Genomic DNA, 21,187 nt, shown 5'->3' on the forward strand with positions numbered 1-21,187 from the left:
TGCTCGTTTACTAATTTTCGTTTGGGGAGTTTTGTCTACTTGTTCGGCTTTTGGTAGCAATATTTTCACCAGAATAGGGGCTTGTTTTGGGGCGCCTGCCTCTCTGGGTGCCAGACCCGGTTGATGGCAGACACAGAATGCTCCCAACCACACGGGTGTTTCTATAGGCCATTGCTCCTCATGCCTCTCTGAGGGGGCCAGGTTCTGACTCGTGGTATCGGGTAGGCAAGAACTCCATGTACACTGACTGATGTCAGAAAGTTAATATACCCATATCAGCCTGGATAGCTCCAGGAAGCCGACGGGGCTCCCCCCATAGAAAGAGGACAAAAATCTAAGAGCCAGGGCCCAAGCGGATGCCAAAGAGTGGACGAGCACCACTTGCCTGCACACGAAGCGCGAAGCAAAGAACAGAGACACCGCTTCCTTCAGAATCAGCGTAAACAACCTCAACAAGGCAGCCGATGCCTGAGCCACCACATCCTCCTCGAGCCAGTCCGAAGACAGCTCCAGCAGGGAAAAGAAGTGCAAGATCAATGCCAAATGCACCTGCACCTGAAGCTGCACATGGCTGATAACATGAGAAAGCACTGGAGCGAACAAGCAAGCATTGAGGTGCTCAAACTCGCCCCCTGCCAGGTAAACCTGAACGACCAGTCAACTCCCGCCACTCAAGCGTACAGGTCCGACAGAACGCATGCCATGCCCCCAATGAAAAAGCTGCATGTTGGGGGCATGGTACTTCTGGAATTACTCCTGACTCGCACATGACCACAGCACAACACCACAAGGCACAGTACAGCACTGCTCAAGGAGTCGATCGACTGCCACCCAACACAACAGCCTCAGAACTAGGGTTTGTGAGCCGGCTTGGGAAGTCTGGGACCACCCCCTTCCTACTCCCGGGGAGGGAGGAGTTGTGCAAACAGCAGCACGACGGCTTTGGCGATGTCAAGCTTGTTTGCTCGTTTTCTGATTGGGGAGTTCTGCTTGCTTATTCGGCTTTCGGTTAAAAAAAATTCACCAGTTGTAATTGTTTTGAGATTCCTACCTTTCTGGGTGCATAACTTGGTAGATGGCAGATATAGGCTGCTTCCAACTACACGGGGGGTGTCTATAGGCCTTTGCTCCTCATGCCTCTCTGAGGGGGCCCAAGTTCTGGCGTTAGTCCCTGGTAGGCTAAGAACTCCATTGACAGACTATTGTCACAATCTAATATAAACACATCAGCCCGGTATAGCTCCAGGCAGCCGAAGGGCTCTTCAGATTAAAAAAAACATACATACAATGCTGTAACTTTGCAGTACAGGGATATAATTAACACACTTTTCTTGGACATGGGCATTACTATCACAATAAGCAAAACAGAGTAGTAAAACATACATCATTTTTTCCTCTGTGTCCCGATACTCTTTATTCAACTTCTGCTGAAGAGCTTTTATGTCAGCTTCAAACTTGTCCTGTAGTTTTTTCTTCTCAGCTTCTAGGTGTTTAGCTGCAGCCTGAGATGAAGAAGTTCGTACTTCAGACACAACCAAAGTTCTTAAAATTATTTCTGAGTGAAATGTTTGTAGCCCCTAAGACCAACAGAGCAAAACCTTGAAATATATACAAAATGTTTCTAATTTGAGTGATTATGAGAAAGCAAATGGAAAAAAAAAGTTAAACTTTAGAAGTAGATATGAGAATCTGAAAGAGTATTTACCAGAGATAAATTAACAAGACAATATGTTAGAAAACCATCATTGAATGTACTGTAATGAAATGCCAATTTCTGAGTGAGCCCCTTTGACTCCCCGAAGCTATAATGATGATAGCACTTAGTAGTTTGTCGCTGTATCACTTGCAAAGTTCTTTTAAGCCTACCAAGGCCCATGAGCTAGAACCTGGAAACCTCTAATGAGATGTAAAGAGCAAAAGCACTATGATAAACTTGTCTGTGAATTTTAATCATGTCTACCACCATTGGGAAAGCTCCCGTGAAGTCACTGAAACTAAAAACAGTCAACTGCTGGTTATAAAAAATATTAAGATCTTAAAATCACTACCTATCCATAGAGAAAGAAAATAAGGGGACCTACCTGGGAAGAGGGAGCACCGCAGGTATCACAACAAAGAAGAAAAACACGTTTCATGACACAACCCAAGGCCACAAAAGGCCGATGAGAAGGAACACTGACAACATACCTGGCAGCCAGGACCCTGTTCAACATGCAAAGCCCCCCCCCCCCCCCCTGTGCCTGAAGATTAGCCCAAAACATATTGGCATAAACATCTGAACAATATGGGCACAATGGTAGACTGCAGGTTGACTAGACTTAACACTGGCGATGACCAGAGAAACACTAGCCCTGAAGTGGAGGACAAGTGAACTGGATCAATCCACAAATGGGTTCAACAAAGCAAAGTAGTAGCACAAAGGTATCAGTGTAGACCTGCCACCAGACACAGAACATGAACACCCAACCAGACCAACTAAGTATCCACCACCAAAGGACCCATTCAAAAGCTAATAAAAACATTCTTCGCTAGAAAAGAAGGAGCTGGCTGCAAACAAAACGACCTTCACAGTTGAAAGAACAGAAAAACCAGCATTCAAAGTTCAATGTTCAAAAAACCAGCGTTGAATGTAATGAAACGCCATTTTCTGGGTGAGCCCCGGAGGCTCCCTGGAGCTTATCGGGGCTAATGTATGTTATATTAGACCGGGACATAAGCTAAGGAGTTCAGACCTACCAGGGACCAGCGCCAGAACCTGGCCCCTTCAGAGAGGTTTCAAGGAGCAATAGCCCTGGAAAACCCCTTTGTGGTTGGGGTTTTCCTTATCTGCCATCGACTGGGGTTAGGCACCCAGAAAGGTAGGCATAACAAAACAAACCCCACATGGTAAAAACTAAAACAAAAAAACGAACTGAGAGGTAGAAACTCCCAACAATCCCAAGGAAACAAGCAAACAAGCAAACATCACACTTTACTGCCACGCCGATCGTCCGCGCAGCCCTCCACGCCCCGAGATGGGGAGGGGGAAGCCCCGGACCTACCGCGCCGGCTGCCAAGCTTCAGTTCGGAAGCTAAGCTTCAACCAATGCGAAAAAAACGCCAACCGATGGGAGGGAGGGTTGCCAGGGAGCCTCCGGGACTCGCCTAGAAAATGGCATTTCATTACATTCAACGCTGGTTTTCTGTGGGGAGCCCCTACGGCTCCATGGAGCTACATACCCAAAGAGAAGGAAAATAGGGACTTTCCCGGGAGGCGGCGGCCACAAACTCCTCAACGTGAAGTGAAGACAACTGGCTGCAACCTGCAACCCAAAGCAACACAAGAACGCCAAGGAGCAGGCACGTTCATCAAATAATGGGCAGCCAGGACCCTGTTCAACTTCCAAAATCCACGTGCCCGAACATGAGCCCAAGACATGTTACCAAACGCGACAGCCAAAGCTGCAAAACTTCCAAACGTCGTGGGTGCGAAGATAGACCGCAGGCTGGTTAGACTAATAACCCTGCTGACAATCTGGGAGACCCGAGCCCAGGGAACAGGGAACAAGGGAAACCGGATCAACCTGAAGCGCATCCCCAGCCACTCCAGCTGAGGCACACAGGTAACGGCGAAGAGCCACAGCCAGACACGACATATGATGCACCCTCGGTCGAACCAACCAAGCATCAATGACCCATGGACTCCTCTGGAAAGCAGCCGTCTCGTTCTTCACCAGAAAAGAAGAAGACTGCAAACGGACAAACCTACCCCCAGGACCAAAAGAGCAGAAACACCTGCGCCAGAGGAGAGCATGAAGCTCTCCTACCTGACCCCAAGAGGCCAATGTCAACAAAAACAAAGCCTCGGAAAAACAATCTGGAATCGAAGGGGCCACCACAAACCGAGGAGAGGAAAGATATGACAGCACCCTGTCTAAGGACCAGGACAGCTCAGGCGGCGCATGAGCAGGCCGGAGGTGAAACAGCATGAGAAAGCTTACGGAACAGGGAGGATGTGAAGTCCCCTCAGAACTCTAGCTTGAGCGGCTCCGCCAGCGCCACACGATACGAGGCGATAGTATTAGGCATCAAATGACGGTCCTGAAAAAGCCAAGAAAGAAAGAACAAGACAACCCGATCTGAAAAAGATGACAACCTACGAAGAGCAAGAAAATGGCAAAAAGAACGCCAGGAAACTTCATACTGTCGCCGAGACGAAACTCTCAGGTGAGACACCATCAACGAAGCCACCTGGTCACCATAGAAATGGTGATACACCCACGTCAAAAAGACCAGACGCGAAGAGCAGAGGAGAAGGTTAAACCAGCCTCGTACCGGACCAGGCCGACCTGCTGAAAAAGGCGGAGCCACAGGAAACACCTGGGGTTCGGACAGTGAGCCAATAGCGCCGGAAACCAAGGCTGGGTCAGCCACCAAGGGGCCACAAGGACTACTTTGCCTGGGAAGGTCTCCAACCGAGCCAGAACTCGAAGCAACAGCTGGACCAGGGGAAAGACCTACAGGTAACCCCACCTCGACCAGTCCTGCCAAAAGGCATCCACTGTGAACGCCTCGCAGTTGGGGAAGGGGGTCACATAGACTGGAAGATGCCGAGACCACGCAGACGCAAATAGGTCTACGTCTGGGAGACCGTACGTCTGGCAGATCCAACGAAACAAGTCGTCGTCGACCGTCCATTCTGTGGACAGGGGAATGAAGCGAGACAAGTCGTCCGCCAGGACGTTGGGCACTACCCGGACATGAACCGTACAGAGAGCTAAACCCGGAGAAACCAGCAGACGAACCAATCGAAGGGACCAACCCCAATGAGCCAAGGACCGAAGACAACCCCCGCAGTTCAGACAATGAACCACTGGAGAACAGTCTGAATGGAGCCAGATGGTCGATCCCGAGCGACCCGAACCCTCCAAAGCGCGAATCAGACTGCCGCGAACTCCCAAACCGTGCTGTGAGCCCGACGGAAGGACGGATCCCACCGCCCCTGGCCAGCCTGGTGAGCACTGGTCACAAAGCCCCAGCCGAGAGACGACGCATCCGTGAACACATCGAGCGAAGGCTCGGGAAGGTGCCAAGTCACCGAACCCTGAAAACCCCGAAGAGGAAGCCGGTGACGCAGCAACCAATACAAGGCCTCCGGAGGATAAACCCAACAATCACGAGAGAGGCGGAAGGGACGTCCCCGAAGGAACCAAAACAGTTGCCAAAGCCAAACCCGACCAGGCGGGTAGTCTAGCACAGCAAAGTTCAGACTCCCACACAACCACTCAAGCAACTGCCAAGTGACCTGGGACCCCCTCAGAAACAGCCGACGGCGGGCCCACAACCGTAGCAAAGCCTCTGGAGGGAGAGACAAGGAAGCGGTCCGAGAATCCCAAACAAGACCCAGCCAGGTCCGAACCTGGGACGGAACCAGATGGGACTTCCTCCAGTTCACCATTAACCCGAACCTGGCAAGCTGGGAGAGAACCATATCCCTGGCGAGCAATCAAGCTGACCGACTGGGAGCCCACACCAGCCAGTTGTCGAGGTAGGCCAAAACCCAAATTCCTAGAAGACGCAGACGGGTCACCACAACCCGGGTCAGACTCGTGAAAACGCAAGGTGCCAGATTCAACCCAAAAGGTAGGCAGCGAAAGCGGTAAGTGTGACGCCCCACCACGAAACCTAACCAGTCCCTGAACCCCGGATGAATAGGAACGTGCCTATAAGCATCCTTGAGGTCAAGGAACACCATCCAGGCACCCGGCTCCAACAGAAGCCGGACCTGAGACAGTAGTCATCCGAAAGAAGAGGCAAGGAATCCAGAGGTTTATACGGGACAAGTCCAGAATGAGCCTCAGATCCGCACAGTCCCGTTTCAGCATTGGAAACAGGCGGGAAACCCACCTGAAGGACGGAGTCGTTTCGACTACGCCCAAGCGCACCTACTGCAAGACGATTTGATGAAGTGCAGGAGAAGAAACCTGCCCTGTTAGCCCGAACCCCCCAAAGGAGGACGGGCCGCCCAACACCACCGCAGGCCAGATGACACAACCGAAAAAAAACCACAAATCGTGGGACCAAGCATGGGCAAACAGAGCGAGCCTCCCCATCGCCCCGTCAATGGGGCGAACTGCGAAAGGGCCGACACCCCTTACGAGAACCCAAACGTCAAACAGGGTGATCACCACGCCAACCAGACAACACTAGCCCCCGAAGGGAATGTTGGCTCAGAAACTGGCACCAATGGCTCACCTCAACCAGCGGAACCTGGAACCCTGGCACGACACCTCCAAGACTGCTGAGAATGACCGCCTCGGAGAATCAACAAGTCCGCCATAGGACAACTAGACGAAGCCGCTTGCAGAAACTGAGAGACCGCAGTCTCTGCAAACAGCAACAGACAAAACGGAGATGAGAACCTAAGAGCCAGGGCCCAAGCGGATTCCAAAGAGAGGATGAGCACAGCCTGATGGAATGTGAGGCAAGAAGCAAAAAAACAGAGACTCTGCTTCCTTCAGGATGGGCGCAAAGAGCTTCAACAGTGCAGCCGACGCCCTAGCTGCCGAAGTCAGCGCCCCAGACGAAGGCCCTTCACTCAAAGCTCCCACATCCTCCTCAAGCCAGGCAGAAGACAGCTCGGGAAGGGAAAAAAAACGTAAGACTGAAGCCAAATGCCATCGGGCGCGCAACTCCTCCTGAACCAACGATACCGAAAGAAGAGGAACTTGCACATGAAGCTTGGAAAGGCCAATGTCCCGAGAAAGCACGGGAGCAAACTAGCACGCATTAAGGTGCTCAAACTCGCCCCCCAGGTAAACCTGCATAAATGTAGAAGTTTCACGCCAATCAAGCGTGCGGGTCCGACAGAACCCATGCCACTTTCCCAACAAAAAGAAAGGGCAGTCTGCCAGCCAGGAAGATTCCGGAACCTCCAAACGCACCCAAAAGTGGATAGAAGAACCGAACTCAAACGAGGACGGATCCATTGTAGAGGCATAAACCGGGTCTCACAAGAGGTATGCAGCAAGAGCCTCCTGAGCCACCTTCACAGAGATACGGGAAGTAGAAAACCTCTGGAAAGACGGAGCCGAGGTACCAAAAGGAGCCCAGAACCGAACCCAAATCATACTCATACAGGGAAGGGGGGTAAGAAAACCCCTCCCCCTGCAACAATAAGCCCCGCGAGAAAGGCAAAAGCACCCAAGTGGGGTCAAAGGGGGCCCAAGGCCCCCAGGTTGACTCCTCCCCAGCCCCAGGATCCCCCACTTTGGGACCTGGGGCAGAGCCGTCCTCCAAACCCTCTACCCATGAAGAAAAGGCAGAGTCCAGGGGAAAGGCAGATAAAAAGGGGGTCTACTGGTGGGACCCAGAAGCCTTGGCAGGAGGAACCGGCTCAAATGCCTCCGTCATCGACCCAAATGGGGCAGCCCCAAGGCAGCCCGAGCCTCATTACCAACTAAACCCTGTGCCGAAGCCGAAACCCTCAGACATTTTGGAGCCGGACATGGGGGGGGGGGAGGTGCGGGATGAACCACAGGGAAAGGACCATGGAGCGCAAAAGGAGCCAAAGCCGAAGCGACTAACGACCCCAGGCCCAGGTCCCTAAAACCAAAACTGGGCAGCCTCGGGGCATCCGGGTCGGAAACCAAATGTAAATAAAACCAGTCCAACACAGAGGCGAAGCCAGGTCGGACCGGAGGCACACACACCAAAGGCCTCCCAAACCCACCAAAGGAAATTTGAGAGGAAGGAAACCTCCGAAAAGATGAATCTGAGGAACCCTAGGGCACCCGGAAACGAACCCGGGGCAGCCCTATGAACCATGTTTGCTGGCGGAAAAATGCACCATGGAAGCAAAGGTTCAGCAGTGGGTTATATCGAAGAAAGCGGATTTTTTTGGGGGGGATGGTCCAAGGGAGATAAAGGAGAAACCCTGATAAAGGAACACCACGGCGAAACCATCCTGACAACGGACAGGACAAATCAATGACCCAATTCTGGAACTCAAGACCCTGAGACATGGTCACCCCCCTAAAAGTCCCCAGGAAAACATACAGGGGAGGATGCTTGAATACAAAAAAAACCTTAGAGACTTATGGAAAGCAACCATAAGCGCATGCAGCCTGAGTACCTGTGAAGATTTCTCCCAGCTCACGCACCACCCTGAAGACAGCAATAGACGCAAGGAACAGCACTGAACACAAGAATCAGGAGCAGGAGTCACAATACCAATGCCTAGACACATCAGCCGAGAACTGAAGGTGTGGGTAGTTGGCGTGACGAGTCTGGGGCTCCCCCTTCCCACTCCCAAGGGAGGAGGGGGGGGGTGGAGCTGTGCAGACACCGGCGCGACACGTGGTAATGTCATGCTCGTTTGCTCGTTTTTTGGGGGAAGTTCTGTCCTCTCGTTTGACTTTCAGTAGTAGTTTCAACTAGAATAGAGGTTTGTTTTGGGATACTTTCCTTTCTGGGTGCCTGACCCAGTCAATGGCCGACATAGAATGCTCCAAATCACATGCGCAATTCTATAGGTCATTGCTCTGTGTGCCTCTCTGAGGGGGCCAGGTTCTGGCTCGTGGTCCCTAGTAGGCCAAAGAACTCCATTCACACTGACTGATGCCAAAGTCTAATATATCCATATCACCCTGGATAGCTCCAGGGAGCCAAAGGGGCTCCCCCCCAGAAAAAGCTGGAAAAACAATTAAAATCTTTACAAAGAATTTAAGTGCGATCATCATTATGCGGAAGGTACTATTAAACAGAGGCACGGTCGTCTGTTGCACCAGGAACCACACGCTTGATCAACCCATACGTGTATCAACAAATTCATAACTCAAGGCAAAGCTCGTAAACGGAATAAAATTTTACATAGAAATTGAGCTCGTAACACAAAAAATTCATAAATAGAGGCATTTGTAAGCCGAGGTTCCATCGTATGCATATAAGGTCAAACGGCCCGGTGAGCTATCCACACCAAACCCTAAAATCGGCCAAGCGTTATCCGTGAGTGCGCACCCGCACTCAAATGTTTATGTTCTTTTCAGTGATCATTCCTCAATTTTCATACTACGTCCTTCATTTTGGTACCAAATTGTTTGCAATAGAATGCCCTAAAGTGATACATGCATATAAGGTCAAATGACCAAGTGCCACATGCAGCACACCCCAAATTAGGCAAAGTTTTATCTGCGAGTGCACACCCACCACCTGCACTCAAACATTTATACTCCTTCCAGTTTTGTCACCTGAGGTTTTATGCTACATCGTTCATTTTGATACAAAATTGTTCACAAGTAAAAGGCGCATATTTTAAAATTGTCCCACATTGATCGGAAAAAAAACAGCGTTGAATGTAATGAAACGCCATTTTCTGGGCGAGACCCGGAGGCTCCCCGGAGCTTATCCAGGCTGATATGCTAATGTCAGACTTTGGCATCAGTCATGTGTATGGAGTTCTGTGGGCCTATCAGGGACCACGAGCCAGAACCTGGCCCCCTCAGAGAGGCATGGAGAGCAATGGCCTATAGAAACCCCCTGTGTGGTTGGAAGCATTCTATGTCTGCCATCAACCGGGTCAGGCACCCAGACAGGTCAGCATCCCAAAACAAACCCCTATTCTGGTAAAAATTGCTACCAAAAGCCGAACAAGTGGATAGAACTCCCCAAAAAGAAACAAGCTAATGAGCATGACGTCACACGTTGCCATGCCGCTGTCTACCCAGCTCCCCCCTCCCCGGGAGGGGGAAGGGGGAGCCCCAGACCCCCACCCGGCTATCCACCCTTCAGTCCTGAGGCTGGATGTCAAAACACGCGAAAAAAACGCCGACCAGGATGAGGAAGGGATACCGGGAAGCCTCTAGGTATCACCCAGAAAATGGAGTTTCATTACATTCAACGCTGGTTTTCTAGGTGGAGCCCCTTCGGCTCCCCGGAGATAACTACCCACAGAGGAAAAGTAAAGGGACATACCTGGGAGGCGGTCACTGGTCACTCCTCAACTCGAAGCCGAGACAACTGGCTGCAACCACCGACCCAAAGCGACACAGGCCCGCCTAAGCCCAGAAACGTTCACGAGAAAACGAGCAGCCAGGACCCTATACGACCACCAAAATCCCTGTGCCCGAATGGCAGCCCAGGACATGTTGCCAAAAACGGCAGGGAGAGCAGGTAACTTGGAAACTTCATGGGCACGGGGATAGACCGCAGGCTGGCCAGCCTTAACAACCCTGCGAACGACCTGGGAGACCCACATCTGCTAACAGGGAAGAAAAGAAACTATCAACCCAAAGCGCGTCCTCAGACACAGAGACCATGGTGCGCAAATAATAGCAGAGGGCCGCAACCGGACACAAAACATGATACATCCCCGGCCCGACCAGCCAAGCATCAACAACCGAAGGACCCCCTCTGGAAAGCAGCAGTCTCATTCTTTGCCAGAAAAGAAGGAGATGGCTGCAGACAAACAAACCTATCACCACGTTCGAAGGAGCAGAAAACCCCTGCGCCAGAGGAGAGCATGAAGTTCACCGACCCGACCCCTAGAGGCCAATGCCAACAGAAAACGAGGCTCCAAGAAACAAACCTGAACCGAAGGGGCCACAACAAACCGTGGAGAAGAAAGAAAAGAGAGAACTCTGTCCAGTGACCAGGAGAGCTCAGGCGGCACATGAGCAAGCCAGAGGTGAAACGATGCACGAGGCAGCTTGTGAAATGGCACAGACGTAACACCAACACCAGGAGCAAGCTAAAGTGGCTCCGCCAGCGCCACACGATACGAGGCGACAGCATGGGTCAAGATGATGGCCCCGAACCTCCACAAGAGAAGGACAAGACCATGCCAACAAATGCAGCTACCTAAGAAGGGACAGAATGAAAAGGAAGGACAGTAAAAAAAAAAAAAAACACTGCTTCCAAGAAGCAGCATGCTGGTGGGACACCATCAACGAAGCCACCCGACCACCAACAGAAGGTGAGAGACCCAAGACAGAACCAAACCACCCCTGCCACAGGCAAACCAAGCCCCAGCAAGAGGCGGAGCCGCAGGAAGATCTCGGGTGCGACCTCGGAGGCAGCAGAGCCGGAAACCCAAGCCGGCAAAGTAGGAGATGGAACGTCTGCCGTACAGAAAAACATCCCAATGCCAGGGAGCCTGCCAGGAGATCGAACACTACGTCCTGACGCGAGACTCTAGAGAAGGGACACTGAGAGACCGTGAAAATGCCAACAGGCAGGAAAAGCCAGGAAATCAGGAACCCAAACCTGGCAACAGGAGAGCCAAAGGGCACAAACAAAACACACTACCATATGTAGGACAAAATGAGAAAATGGAAAAAAACAAGAAAAAGACCAGCAGAGAAGCCCCAGCACCAACGGCCAGGGACAAGAGAGTAGAAGGAAGATGAGGAACGAAGAAGGCATGTAGCAAATGGGAATGAAAGGAACACGACCAACAACACACAGAGCCGCTGCTCATGTCCCAACAAGCCACACCAACAACACAGTTGTGTGACACGTCCCAACACAAGACAAAAAGGAAAAAGGTGCAAAGGTATGGCACCAGACCAGTACCCGAACCAAGAAGTATGAGCTACGAGGATATGATCACCACATTTAGAATTCTCAAAGGAATTGACAAGATAGAGAAAGACCGACTACGGGACCCCAGGGGCACATGCACCAGGGGACACCGGTGGAATGAGAGCCCAAACAAGGCAGCCTTGAGGTTACCTTGAGGTGCTTCCGGGGCTTAGCGCCCCCGCGGCCCGGTCATCGACCAAGCCTCCTGGTTGAGACATGGGAAAGAAGTATAGCAGTGTCAGAGTAGTAGACAAGTGAACGCATGAGGACGCGATGTGGTGGTGGATGATACCACACACAGCTACAAGTGCATATAAGATAGAGCCCTGCAGGCACAAAAACCAGCACATGAGCGAATGACAAGTGAGAAGCGGGACCGAAAAGCCAAAGCTCAACTCCTGCAAACACAACTAAGGAAGTACAACTAGGCAAGTACAGAACAGAGAATCCAATGTATATGGAAGAGCGAAGCCAGGCACTGCAAGACAGACAAAGAATGGCAACCATTAACCCAGACAAACAAGGAAGGCCCCAGGAAGAAGCATGGAAGGGCCAAACAAAATGTCACAGCCAATTCCCCCAACACGCATCCACAGTATGAAAACTGCAGCAAAATGTCACCTCAGAACATCCAGACAGAAACACTAACCCCATGAGGAAAGAATTGGCATCTAACCCGAAGTTGGTGCAAAACACAGTTGATCGGAGTAAGTCCCTGATCATTTTTGGCTGCAAAGAAAAGGAGATAACATCTAGGTCAGAAAGAGCTGTAGAAGAAGCAACAGTAGTAGATTAAATTGTTGGCCTCGTGGAAGGTCTTACAACCATAGAGAATGTGTGCGACTACAGGAGAAAAGGCAGATATGTAAAAGGGAAAGATCGACCTTTGAGGATCACCCTAAATGGTGCCAAACAGATGGAAGAAGTACTAAGGAATGCTAGAAAATTACAAAGTGATGAGGATGGAAAAGTGTGGTCGTTAAGACGAGATCTTTCAAAAGAAGATTGAGAGAAGCTGAAACTGAACCTCGCCGAGGCAAAACGTTTAAATGAGAGCAGGAATGAAGAAGAAATCAATTCTTTTTTCTACAAAGTGATAGGGGTAGGCAGGCCAGTAAAGTGGTACATAAAGGCAAACCAACAAAATCATTAGAGAAAGGGGGAGTGAAAAATAAGAAGAGGGGGAACAAGTTCCTCAAGATTGCATACACCAACATAGATGGAGTAAGATCAAAGATACTGGAGTTAAGTGACGTAATACAGCTGCAGACACCAGACATTGTTGCACTCACAGAGACAAAACTTGAAGATGCTATTTTAAATGAGGTCATATTCCCAAGGGGCTACTCAATTTGGAGACGGGACAGAAAAATAAGGAAAGGCGGTGGCGTTGCTGTGCTGGTGAAAGAACACCTAAAGGTGAACGAAATAGTGACTACCAATCCACAAGAAGTTGACATAATAGCACTAGAGATCTGCCATGAGGATGATAAACTAATGATCATAAAATGCATATAGTCCACCGCTAAGCAGCACATGGTCAAAGGAGGAGCTAGATAGTAAACGAGAAGGTCTTATAACAATAATGAGAGAGATCATAGCGAGAGCGGATAACGATAGTTCACAACTGTTGATAGTCGGCGACTTCAACTTGAAATCCATAGACTGGGAAGCATGTGAAGCTAAAACAGAAGATTTCTGGACATGTTAAATTTGTAGACCTCAACCTGGAAACATTCTTGTATCAACATGTTAAACAAGTTACGAGGATGAGGGAAGGGGACGTTCCCTCCATGCTAGATTTTATATTTTCCAGGAAGGAGGAAGAAATATTTGACATTCAGTACCTTCCTCCCTTAGATAAAAGTGACCATGTCTTTTTGGGAATAAAGTATGCAATGCGTTATAATCTGGAAGAAAATATGACAGTCGATGCAATTGAAAATCCTGACTTTAGGAGAGGATATTATGGCAACCTTAGAAAAATTTTTAGTGAGTATAATTGGACAGACTTGCTGCTAGGCAAGGAAGTGAATGAGATGTATGTCAGGTTTTGTGAAATATATGATAAAGGCACAAAAAAATTTATACCAAAACAGAGAAGCAGAACTAGGAAACAGGATTGGTTCAACAGAAAGTGCGAGAGGGCCAGAGACCAAATGACACAAAAATGGAATCAATACAGGAAGAGGCCGAACCCCCAAACATACCAGCGATACAAAGATGCGAGAAACAACTACACGGCAGTGAGGAGAGAGGCAGAAAGAAATTTTGAAAAAGGGATTGCAGACAAATGTAAAACAGAACCAGGTCTATTCTATAAATTCATAAACAACAAATTGCAGGTAAAGGATAATATTCAGAGGTTGAAAATGAGAAATAGATTCACGGAAAATGAAAAGGAAATGTGTGAAACATTAAACGAAAAGTTCCAAAGTGTGTTTGTACAATATGAAATCTTCAGGGAACCGGATACAATAAGAATTCCAGAGAACAACATAGAGCACATAGAGGTGTCTAGAGACGAAGTGGAAAAAATGCTCAAGGAGCTAAATAAGAACAAAGCAGTTGGTTCAGATGGAGTTTCACCATGGGTTCTGAGAGAATGTGCACCTGAGCTCAGCATTCCTCTTCAACTGATTTTTCAGGCATCCCTGTTTACAGGAGTTGTAGCTGATGTGTGGAAAAAGGCTAACATAGTTCCAATCTACAAAAGTGGAAGCAGGGAAGACCCCCTTAATTATAGACCGGTATCATTGACAAGTGTAATAGTCAAAATATTGGAAAAAATAATTAAATCTAAATGGGTAGAACACCTGGAGAGAAATGTTATAATATCAGACAGACAGTATGGTTTTCGATCTGGAAGATCCTGTGTATCGAATTTACTCAGTTTCTATGATCAAGCAACAGAGATATTACAGGAAAGAGATGGTTGGGTTGACTGCATCTATCTGGACCTAAAAAAGGCTTTCGACAGAGTTCTACATAAGAGGTTGTTCTGGAAACTGGAAAATATTGGAGGAGTGACAGGTACGCTTCTAACATGGATGAAAAATTTTCTGACTGATAGAAAAATGAGGGCTGTGATCAGAGGCACTGTATCGGACTGGAGAAATGTTACAAGTGGAGTACCACAGGGTTCAGTTCTTGCACCAGTGATGTTTATTGTGTACATAAATGATCTACCAGTTGGTATACAGAATTATATGAACATGTTTGCTGATGATGCTAAGATAGTAGGAAGGATAAGAAACTTAGATGATTGTCATGCCCTTCAAGAAGACCTGGACAAAATAAGTACATGGAGCGCCACTTGGCAAATGGAATTTAATGTTAATAAATGCCATGTTATGGCATGTGGAATAGGAGAACATAGACCCCACACAACCTATATATTATGCAAGAAATCTTTAAAGAATTCTGATAAAGAAAGAGATCTAGGGGTGGTTCTAGATAGAAAACTATCACCTGAGGACCACATAAAGAATATTGTGCGAGGAGCCTATGCCACGCTTTCTAACTTAAGAATTGCTTTTCAATACATGGATGGCGATATACTAAAGAAATTGTTCACGACTTTTGTTAGGCCAAAGCTAGAATATGCAGCAGTTGTGTGGTGCCCATATCTTAAGAAGCACATCAACAAACTGGAAAAGGTGCAAAGACATGCTACTAAGTGGCTCCCAGAACTGAAGGGCAAGAGCTACGAGGAGAGGTTAGAGGCATTAAATATGCCAAAACTAGAAGACAGAAGAAAAAGAGGTGATATGATCACTACATACAAAATAGTAACAGGAATTGATAAAATCGACAGGGAAGATTTCCTGAGACCTGGAACTTTAAGAACAAGAGGTCATAGATATAAACTAGCTAAACACAGATGCCGAAGAAATATAAGAAAATTCACTTTCGCAAACAGAGTGGTAGACGGTTGGAACAAGTTAGGGGAGAAGATGGTGGAGGCCAAGACCGTCAGTGGTTTCAATGCGTTTTATGACAAAGAGTGCTGGGAAGACGGGACACCACGAGCGTAGCTCTCATCCTGTAACTACACTTAGGTAATTATATACCCTACCATTGTACCTTGTAACCTAGTGGAGGTGAGGCCCCTAGTTGGACTCAAGCATGGGTTGGAAATGCATAAGAGTGGGACTGGATGGGTATAAATAGGAGCTGCCTCGTATGGCCCAATAGGCCTGCTGCAGTCACCTGTGTTCTGATGTTCTTATATTCATATCCAAAAACCATGAACCAGCGCCTGGCCGAAAGAGATGCCAGACCGCATAAACTCACCTGCAGAACGTAGGCACGAACTAGTCATGACACAATGTAGCTGAGAAGATTCCAAGAGCACCACCAGTGGAAGAAGGTAGAGCCGCACATGCAGGAGAAGAATAGGGAAGAGGCATAGGATAAGCCCCACACCCATATGCAGGGAAAACCCAGCGTCCTCCCCATAGCAGCAATCCAGAACACCCCCCAGGAGCTATGGGCCATGGACTGGAGAAATGAGAGGAGCAAGAGACAAAACGCCCGTGAGAAAAAACGCAGAACCCCAGCACACATGCACACCACCCACAATAAAACAAACAACCACGGCGCATGCGCAGCAGGGATGCCAGATGTGGGTGGCTAGAAGTAGCGAGCTGAAGAAAGAAACCACGAATGTGATTAGAAAACCAGACAAAATTGTGTTGTTAACGACCAAGTCCCAGATGAAGAATACACAGGGCAGCCGCCAACCGCAGTCGAAAAGAGCAGTAAGGAGCGAAAAGAAACATAGCACAGCTTCCCATTTGGGCTACAAGGAGCCGAATCTGGCAACCCTATACAGCGCAGGACAGTGCACGGAGAGAAAAGAAACACGAAAGAACGAAACAGGACCAAAAACTGAGAAGCTCGGAGAAGAACCAACAAGCCCCAGAAAGGACCGGAAGATGACAGACGTTCCAATAGTACGAGAAGAAAGAAAACCTTTCCGATCCTTCTAGAACAGAAAGAAGTAAGCGTGAAGCAAAAAGGCACAGAAGGCAAAGTTGCACCCTAGACCAAAAGTCATGCAGAACTCTGAGAAGAGGGGAACATGAAGGTTAAAGCCCATCCCAAGAAGAAGGGTGGAGAAACGTACCCACTGACAGGACGGACCCAACGGATCCAAGGGATAAGAAACCGATCCTGGGGAGGGGACCCAACTTCCAAAAACATGTACGGAGAGGGGGGAAAGAAAAACGCCACTCCTCGTAACCACAACCCCCGCCCAGAGAGTAGAAAAACCCAGGCGGGGTCCAACATCAACCCCTAACAAGCACCGGGAACCCACAAGGTAGGTCCTGTGGCTGAGCTGTTCCTCCAAAGCCCAAGCCTCACAAGAAAAGCCAGGACAGCCGGACAAGTACTAAGGAAAGGAGCCCACTGGCAGCTTATACAACACGGCTGGAGGAACAGGCTCGAATGCCCCCATCGCTACCCCGGAAGGGGAATTCCCAAAGACTGCCAGAGTCTCAAGACCACTACAGGGGAAGAACAAGGGGTGTGGAAGGAAACAAAACTGAAGCAACCAACACCCCCTAAGCCCCGTCACACCAACAAAAACGGGGCAGCCTTGGGGCTTCCGGGGAGCAAGCTACCTAGCGCATTGCCACCAGAGAAATGCAACATGCAATGCTCATGCTGCCTGTACCCGCATAGTCCCCATAAGACAGGGTAACTAGGTCACTAACAAGCAACAATACTCGAAAGACTCCAAGCCGAAGGTGCCACCAGCCTCACAGGCAGCAGACGGAGGCAAAGACAGTGAGAGTCACCCAGAGACAAGGGGGACAGAGCAACCCTCGAACTCGCACAAAGCGAGGGGGGGCGACTCCGGACTCACATCCAACAAACCCACTCGCCCCCTAGGGGATTCCCAGGGTTCTGAGTATTTACGGGATTCATGCCCAGGTAATCCCAGGCAGGGTACTGCTTACCGGCACCCAAGTCTTTAAAACAACTTTCTAAACACTGAACCCCCGGGACATGTACAATCACGGGGACCTAGCAGGGGGAATCACTGGAAGAAGGAAGAACACTCAGTACACAGGGGGCAAGAACCAAGGCAGACCCCCACCAACAGATAAACAAAAAGAAAAAGAAAACCCTGCAAGAGGACAGCGTACCCAGGCGGAACAGAGCCGGCCACTATGATTGGTGAAAACAAGTTGCACAGTACCCTGTGCCCCAGCCAGTGTAAAACTGCCCCTTACCCTAAGGTGAACAAGGGAAACAGAACACCCCAGCACAAAAAGGGTGGCCGAAAACCAAGCAGTAAACGGCCTAGCAGAGGCAGAACCCAATGAACTTGGGGGAAGGTAACCCCAAGCCCCAAGGGCAGTACTTACAGGGCACACTGTGCAGACAGTGGCGCGGCGATGTGTGACGTTATGCTCGTTTCTTTCTGGGGAGTTTTATCCACTTGTTTGGCTTTTGGTTACAATTTTCACCAGAATAGGGGTTTGTTTTTGGGATACTTACCTTTCTGGGTGCCTGACCCGGTCGATGGTAGACATAGAATGCTTTCAACCACACAGGAGTTTCTATAGGCCATTACTTCCCATGCCTCTCTGAGAGGGCCAGGTTCTGGCTCGTGGTCCCCGGTAGGCCCACAGAACTCCATACATATGACTGATGCCAAAGTCTGACATTAGCATATCAGCCTGGATAAGCTCCGGGGAGCCGAAGGGGCTCCCCCAGAAAAATGAATTTTTAAGGAATATTTTTATTTTAGATGCAGCGTGTGTCCTCGGCCAGACTGAGTATATTCATATATGGATACATTATGAGTTATCGGCCAGGTAAAGTGTTAAGACTGCTCATAGCTGAGTTGACAGAGCTATGGTCTCACACTCGTGGGGTCCACGGTTCAAGACCCATACTGTCTAGGTGAATGGAATGTTTATTTCCATGGAAGTGTGGATGGCAATTTATTATCTTTGGTTCCATCCATCCACTAGTCCAACAATTTTATCTACTATTTTCGCTTCTTCTGTGGCTCTTTCTGGCCTTGATGTTATCTCCTTTTCTTTGCAACCAGAAATGATTAGGGATTTTGACTGTGTTTTGCACCAGTTTCAGATTTAATGCCAGTTCCCTTCTGGCATCCAGTCTAATTTCTGTGCTTTTCTGATTGCTGCAGTTTCTGGCTTCCTTTATCCCTTCTTTTGTTTCCTTCTCCCACTTGGCCACTTGTGCATAGGTCAGTTACATATCTTTCTTGCACTATTCTATTACTCATGCAATTTTCTCCATCTGTACTGGAAAAAGAAAAAAGATGTATTGGGATGGAAAGAGGAGTGGAACAGTGAACATCATGGATGTGCATATGCTAGGCAAAGTTACTAAGGGTCTTGGCTAAAGGACTGAGGAAGATGGTGTGCATTCACATATTGGGGTGCAGGTGGAACTAACAAGAGAACTGCTTCATAACCAGGGGATTCATTCATCTCAGGTCTTTGCTGTCTCTTTTTCTATGCTTTGCCTACCTGCACTTTGTATGTTTTGGCTCGACTATTTTTACAGCAGCATTTTCTTGGCTAGGGGTGACTTAGGATTCCCTGCTCCTCGTGTCTCCTTAGAAGGAGGCAGGTTTTGGCCTCTGGTTCCTAGCAGGCTTACAATGGCAAGGACTGAATAGGGTGAAGCAATCCAGGTAGCAAGCAAGCATTTTCAAAGCCCTCCCAGAAAATTTGTATCAAATAAAAAAAATTACTCACCAGGTTTATTTGATGAATGTCATCCTGGCTTGTCACAGCCACAGAACCAGAGAGCTGAACACCTCCACTCTTCTCTTCCTGTTAATAAAAGACAAATGCAAGTTTCTTGCATTTAAATCTGTACTTTGTCACAATTTTAAAATGAAAGAATTTGCAGCTCAAATTTTCTTATCACAATAAAAAAAACACTCATAATTTATATAACAAGTAGATGAAGTTATTAGTAATATATTATGATCATTGACAAACAATACAAAAACTTTACCTCACTCTCATCTTCATTATTCATCAACTTATTTAAATTAACTGTAAGATTCTTGACAGTAGCTGGCACTGCTGCTGCTGCAACAGTCGTTGAGCTCACCTCCTCTTCCTTGTTTTCTGTTCTCCCACTCAACTTCGCTACAACTCGATCAAGAGGATTAGTCTTCCTGTTTCTGGGAGCTCCTTCCAGTTCCAATTTCCGATCTTCCTGTGGTTTAGCTTCAGTCTTCTTTACATCGTCGCTTTTTTTCACCGCAGGAGAATTCTGTGCATCATTTGTTTTATCTGACATTGTCTTACCTGAAATTGTTGTGGGCTGAGTCAAATTACTGGGAACATTTGGCACTTTAGGCTTTCCAGTCCGAGAGTCTTGGACACTTGATATACTACTGTTACACGCCTCAGTTCCAGCTGATTTGGGTTTTCCTAGGGAATCTTTTCCAGGCACTTGCTTCTTTTGCTGTTCTGTTTTATTTTGTTGTGGTGTGGTCTTCTGATTAATATTATCAAGTAATTGTCTTTCAGCCACACCCAGTTTATTCTCACCTTTCTGTTTTCTGAAATGCTGAAGAGGATTGTGACTGTCACTCATAACTTTTAAAGTGGGTTTGACAGAATTGTTATCAGCCCATGGATCAGGACCATGAGGAAGAATATTCAGTTTCTGTGGATGAGGTTTAGACTGTACGGGTAACAGGTCAGTGGCATCATTGAGCATGAAGTCACGCCCTTCACTGTCATCATCAATAACACCATGCGCTCTTAGGATTGCTTCTTCTTCCTATTGTGGATGAAAGAAATAAAGCACTGAATGTAACGAATCATTTTCTGGTTGGTCTCTCAGTAGCTTCCCGAGCAGAAGTTCTGGTACTGTACCTCCAAACCTTAGGAAGTCGCACCAGCCTTCCGAGACCCACCCAAGCCTATAGAGAGCCCAGACTAAAATCTGGCTCTCTCTATGAGACAAGAGGAATCTGGGGCATCAAGGATTGACTGTTTTACACAATATCACATACTCCTCCTGACTATCATACACTCCTGAAATTCTAATGACACAAACACATTTATGTTCATGTATATAGTATAAATTGTTTGTTTTTATAAGACAGACTCATAATTAGTGAAAGAAGATATAATGTAAAGGACATGCAGTAATACACATATACAGTATCTATAAATATGTACATATGACAACTTTTGCATAATAATTACCAATTTTCATGCACAAATACAATATTTGAATGCAAACAAAAAACTTTTCTGGGGAGCTATCCAGGCTCATATGTATATATTAGCTTTCTGACATCAGACAATGTGCATGGAGTTCTTGCCTACCGGGGACCATGAGCCAGAACCTGGCACCCCTCAGAGAGGCACGAAGAGCAATGGCCTATAGAAACCCTCGTGTGGTTGGAAACATTCTATGTCTGCCATCGACCGGTTCTGGCACCCAGAAAGGTAGGCACCCCAAAACAACCCCTATTCTGGTGAAAATATTGCTAAGAAAAATTGAACGAGTGGACAGAACTCCCCAAATGAAAACTACCAACTAGCATGACGTCATCACGTTACCGCGCCACTGGCTGTGCAAGGGGGAGGGGGGGGAGCCCCAA

The 21,187-nt window shown here is 48.1% G+C and overlaps 1 protein-coding gene across 3 annotated transcripts in view; it reads right to left on the bottom strand.

Annotated features, from left to right (window-relative positions):
- The window catches only part of LOC123756099 (centrosomal protein of 164 kDa), a 481,504-nt gene that overhangs the window by 251,635 nt on the left and 208,682 nt on the right, over positions 1 to 21,187 (bottom strand). For all 3 annotated transcript variants that reach the window (XR_011230545.1, XM_069336540.1, XM_069336539.1), the window contains exons 8-10: positions 19,576 to 20,355; positions 19,311 to 19,388; positions 1,384 to 1,502 (exon numbers count right to left, since the gene is read on the bottom strand). Coding sequence is in view for 2 of the 3 variants with exons in the window: in XM_069336540.1 (XP_069192641.1) it covers positions 1,384 to 1,502; positions 19,311 to 19,388; positions 19,576 to 20,355 (977 nt within the window). In the remaining variant the exon portion in view is untranslated. The remainder of the gene's footprint in view (positions 1 to 1,383; positions 1,503 to 19,310; positions 19,389 to 19,575; positions 20,356 to 21,187) is intronic.

The sequence above is a fragment of the Procambarus clarkii genome, chromosome 36 (genome assembly GCF_040958095.1).
Source record: "Procambarus clarkii isolate CNS0578487 chromosome 36, FALCON_Pclarkii_2.0, whole genome shotgun sequence".
In the NCBI taxonomy this organism is placed as follows: domain Eukaryota; kingdom Metazoa; phylum Arthropoda; class Malacostraca; order Decapoda; family Cambaridae; genus Procambarus; species Procambarus clarkii.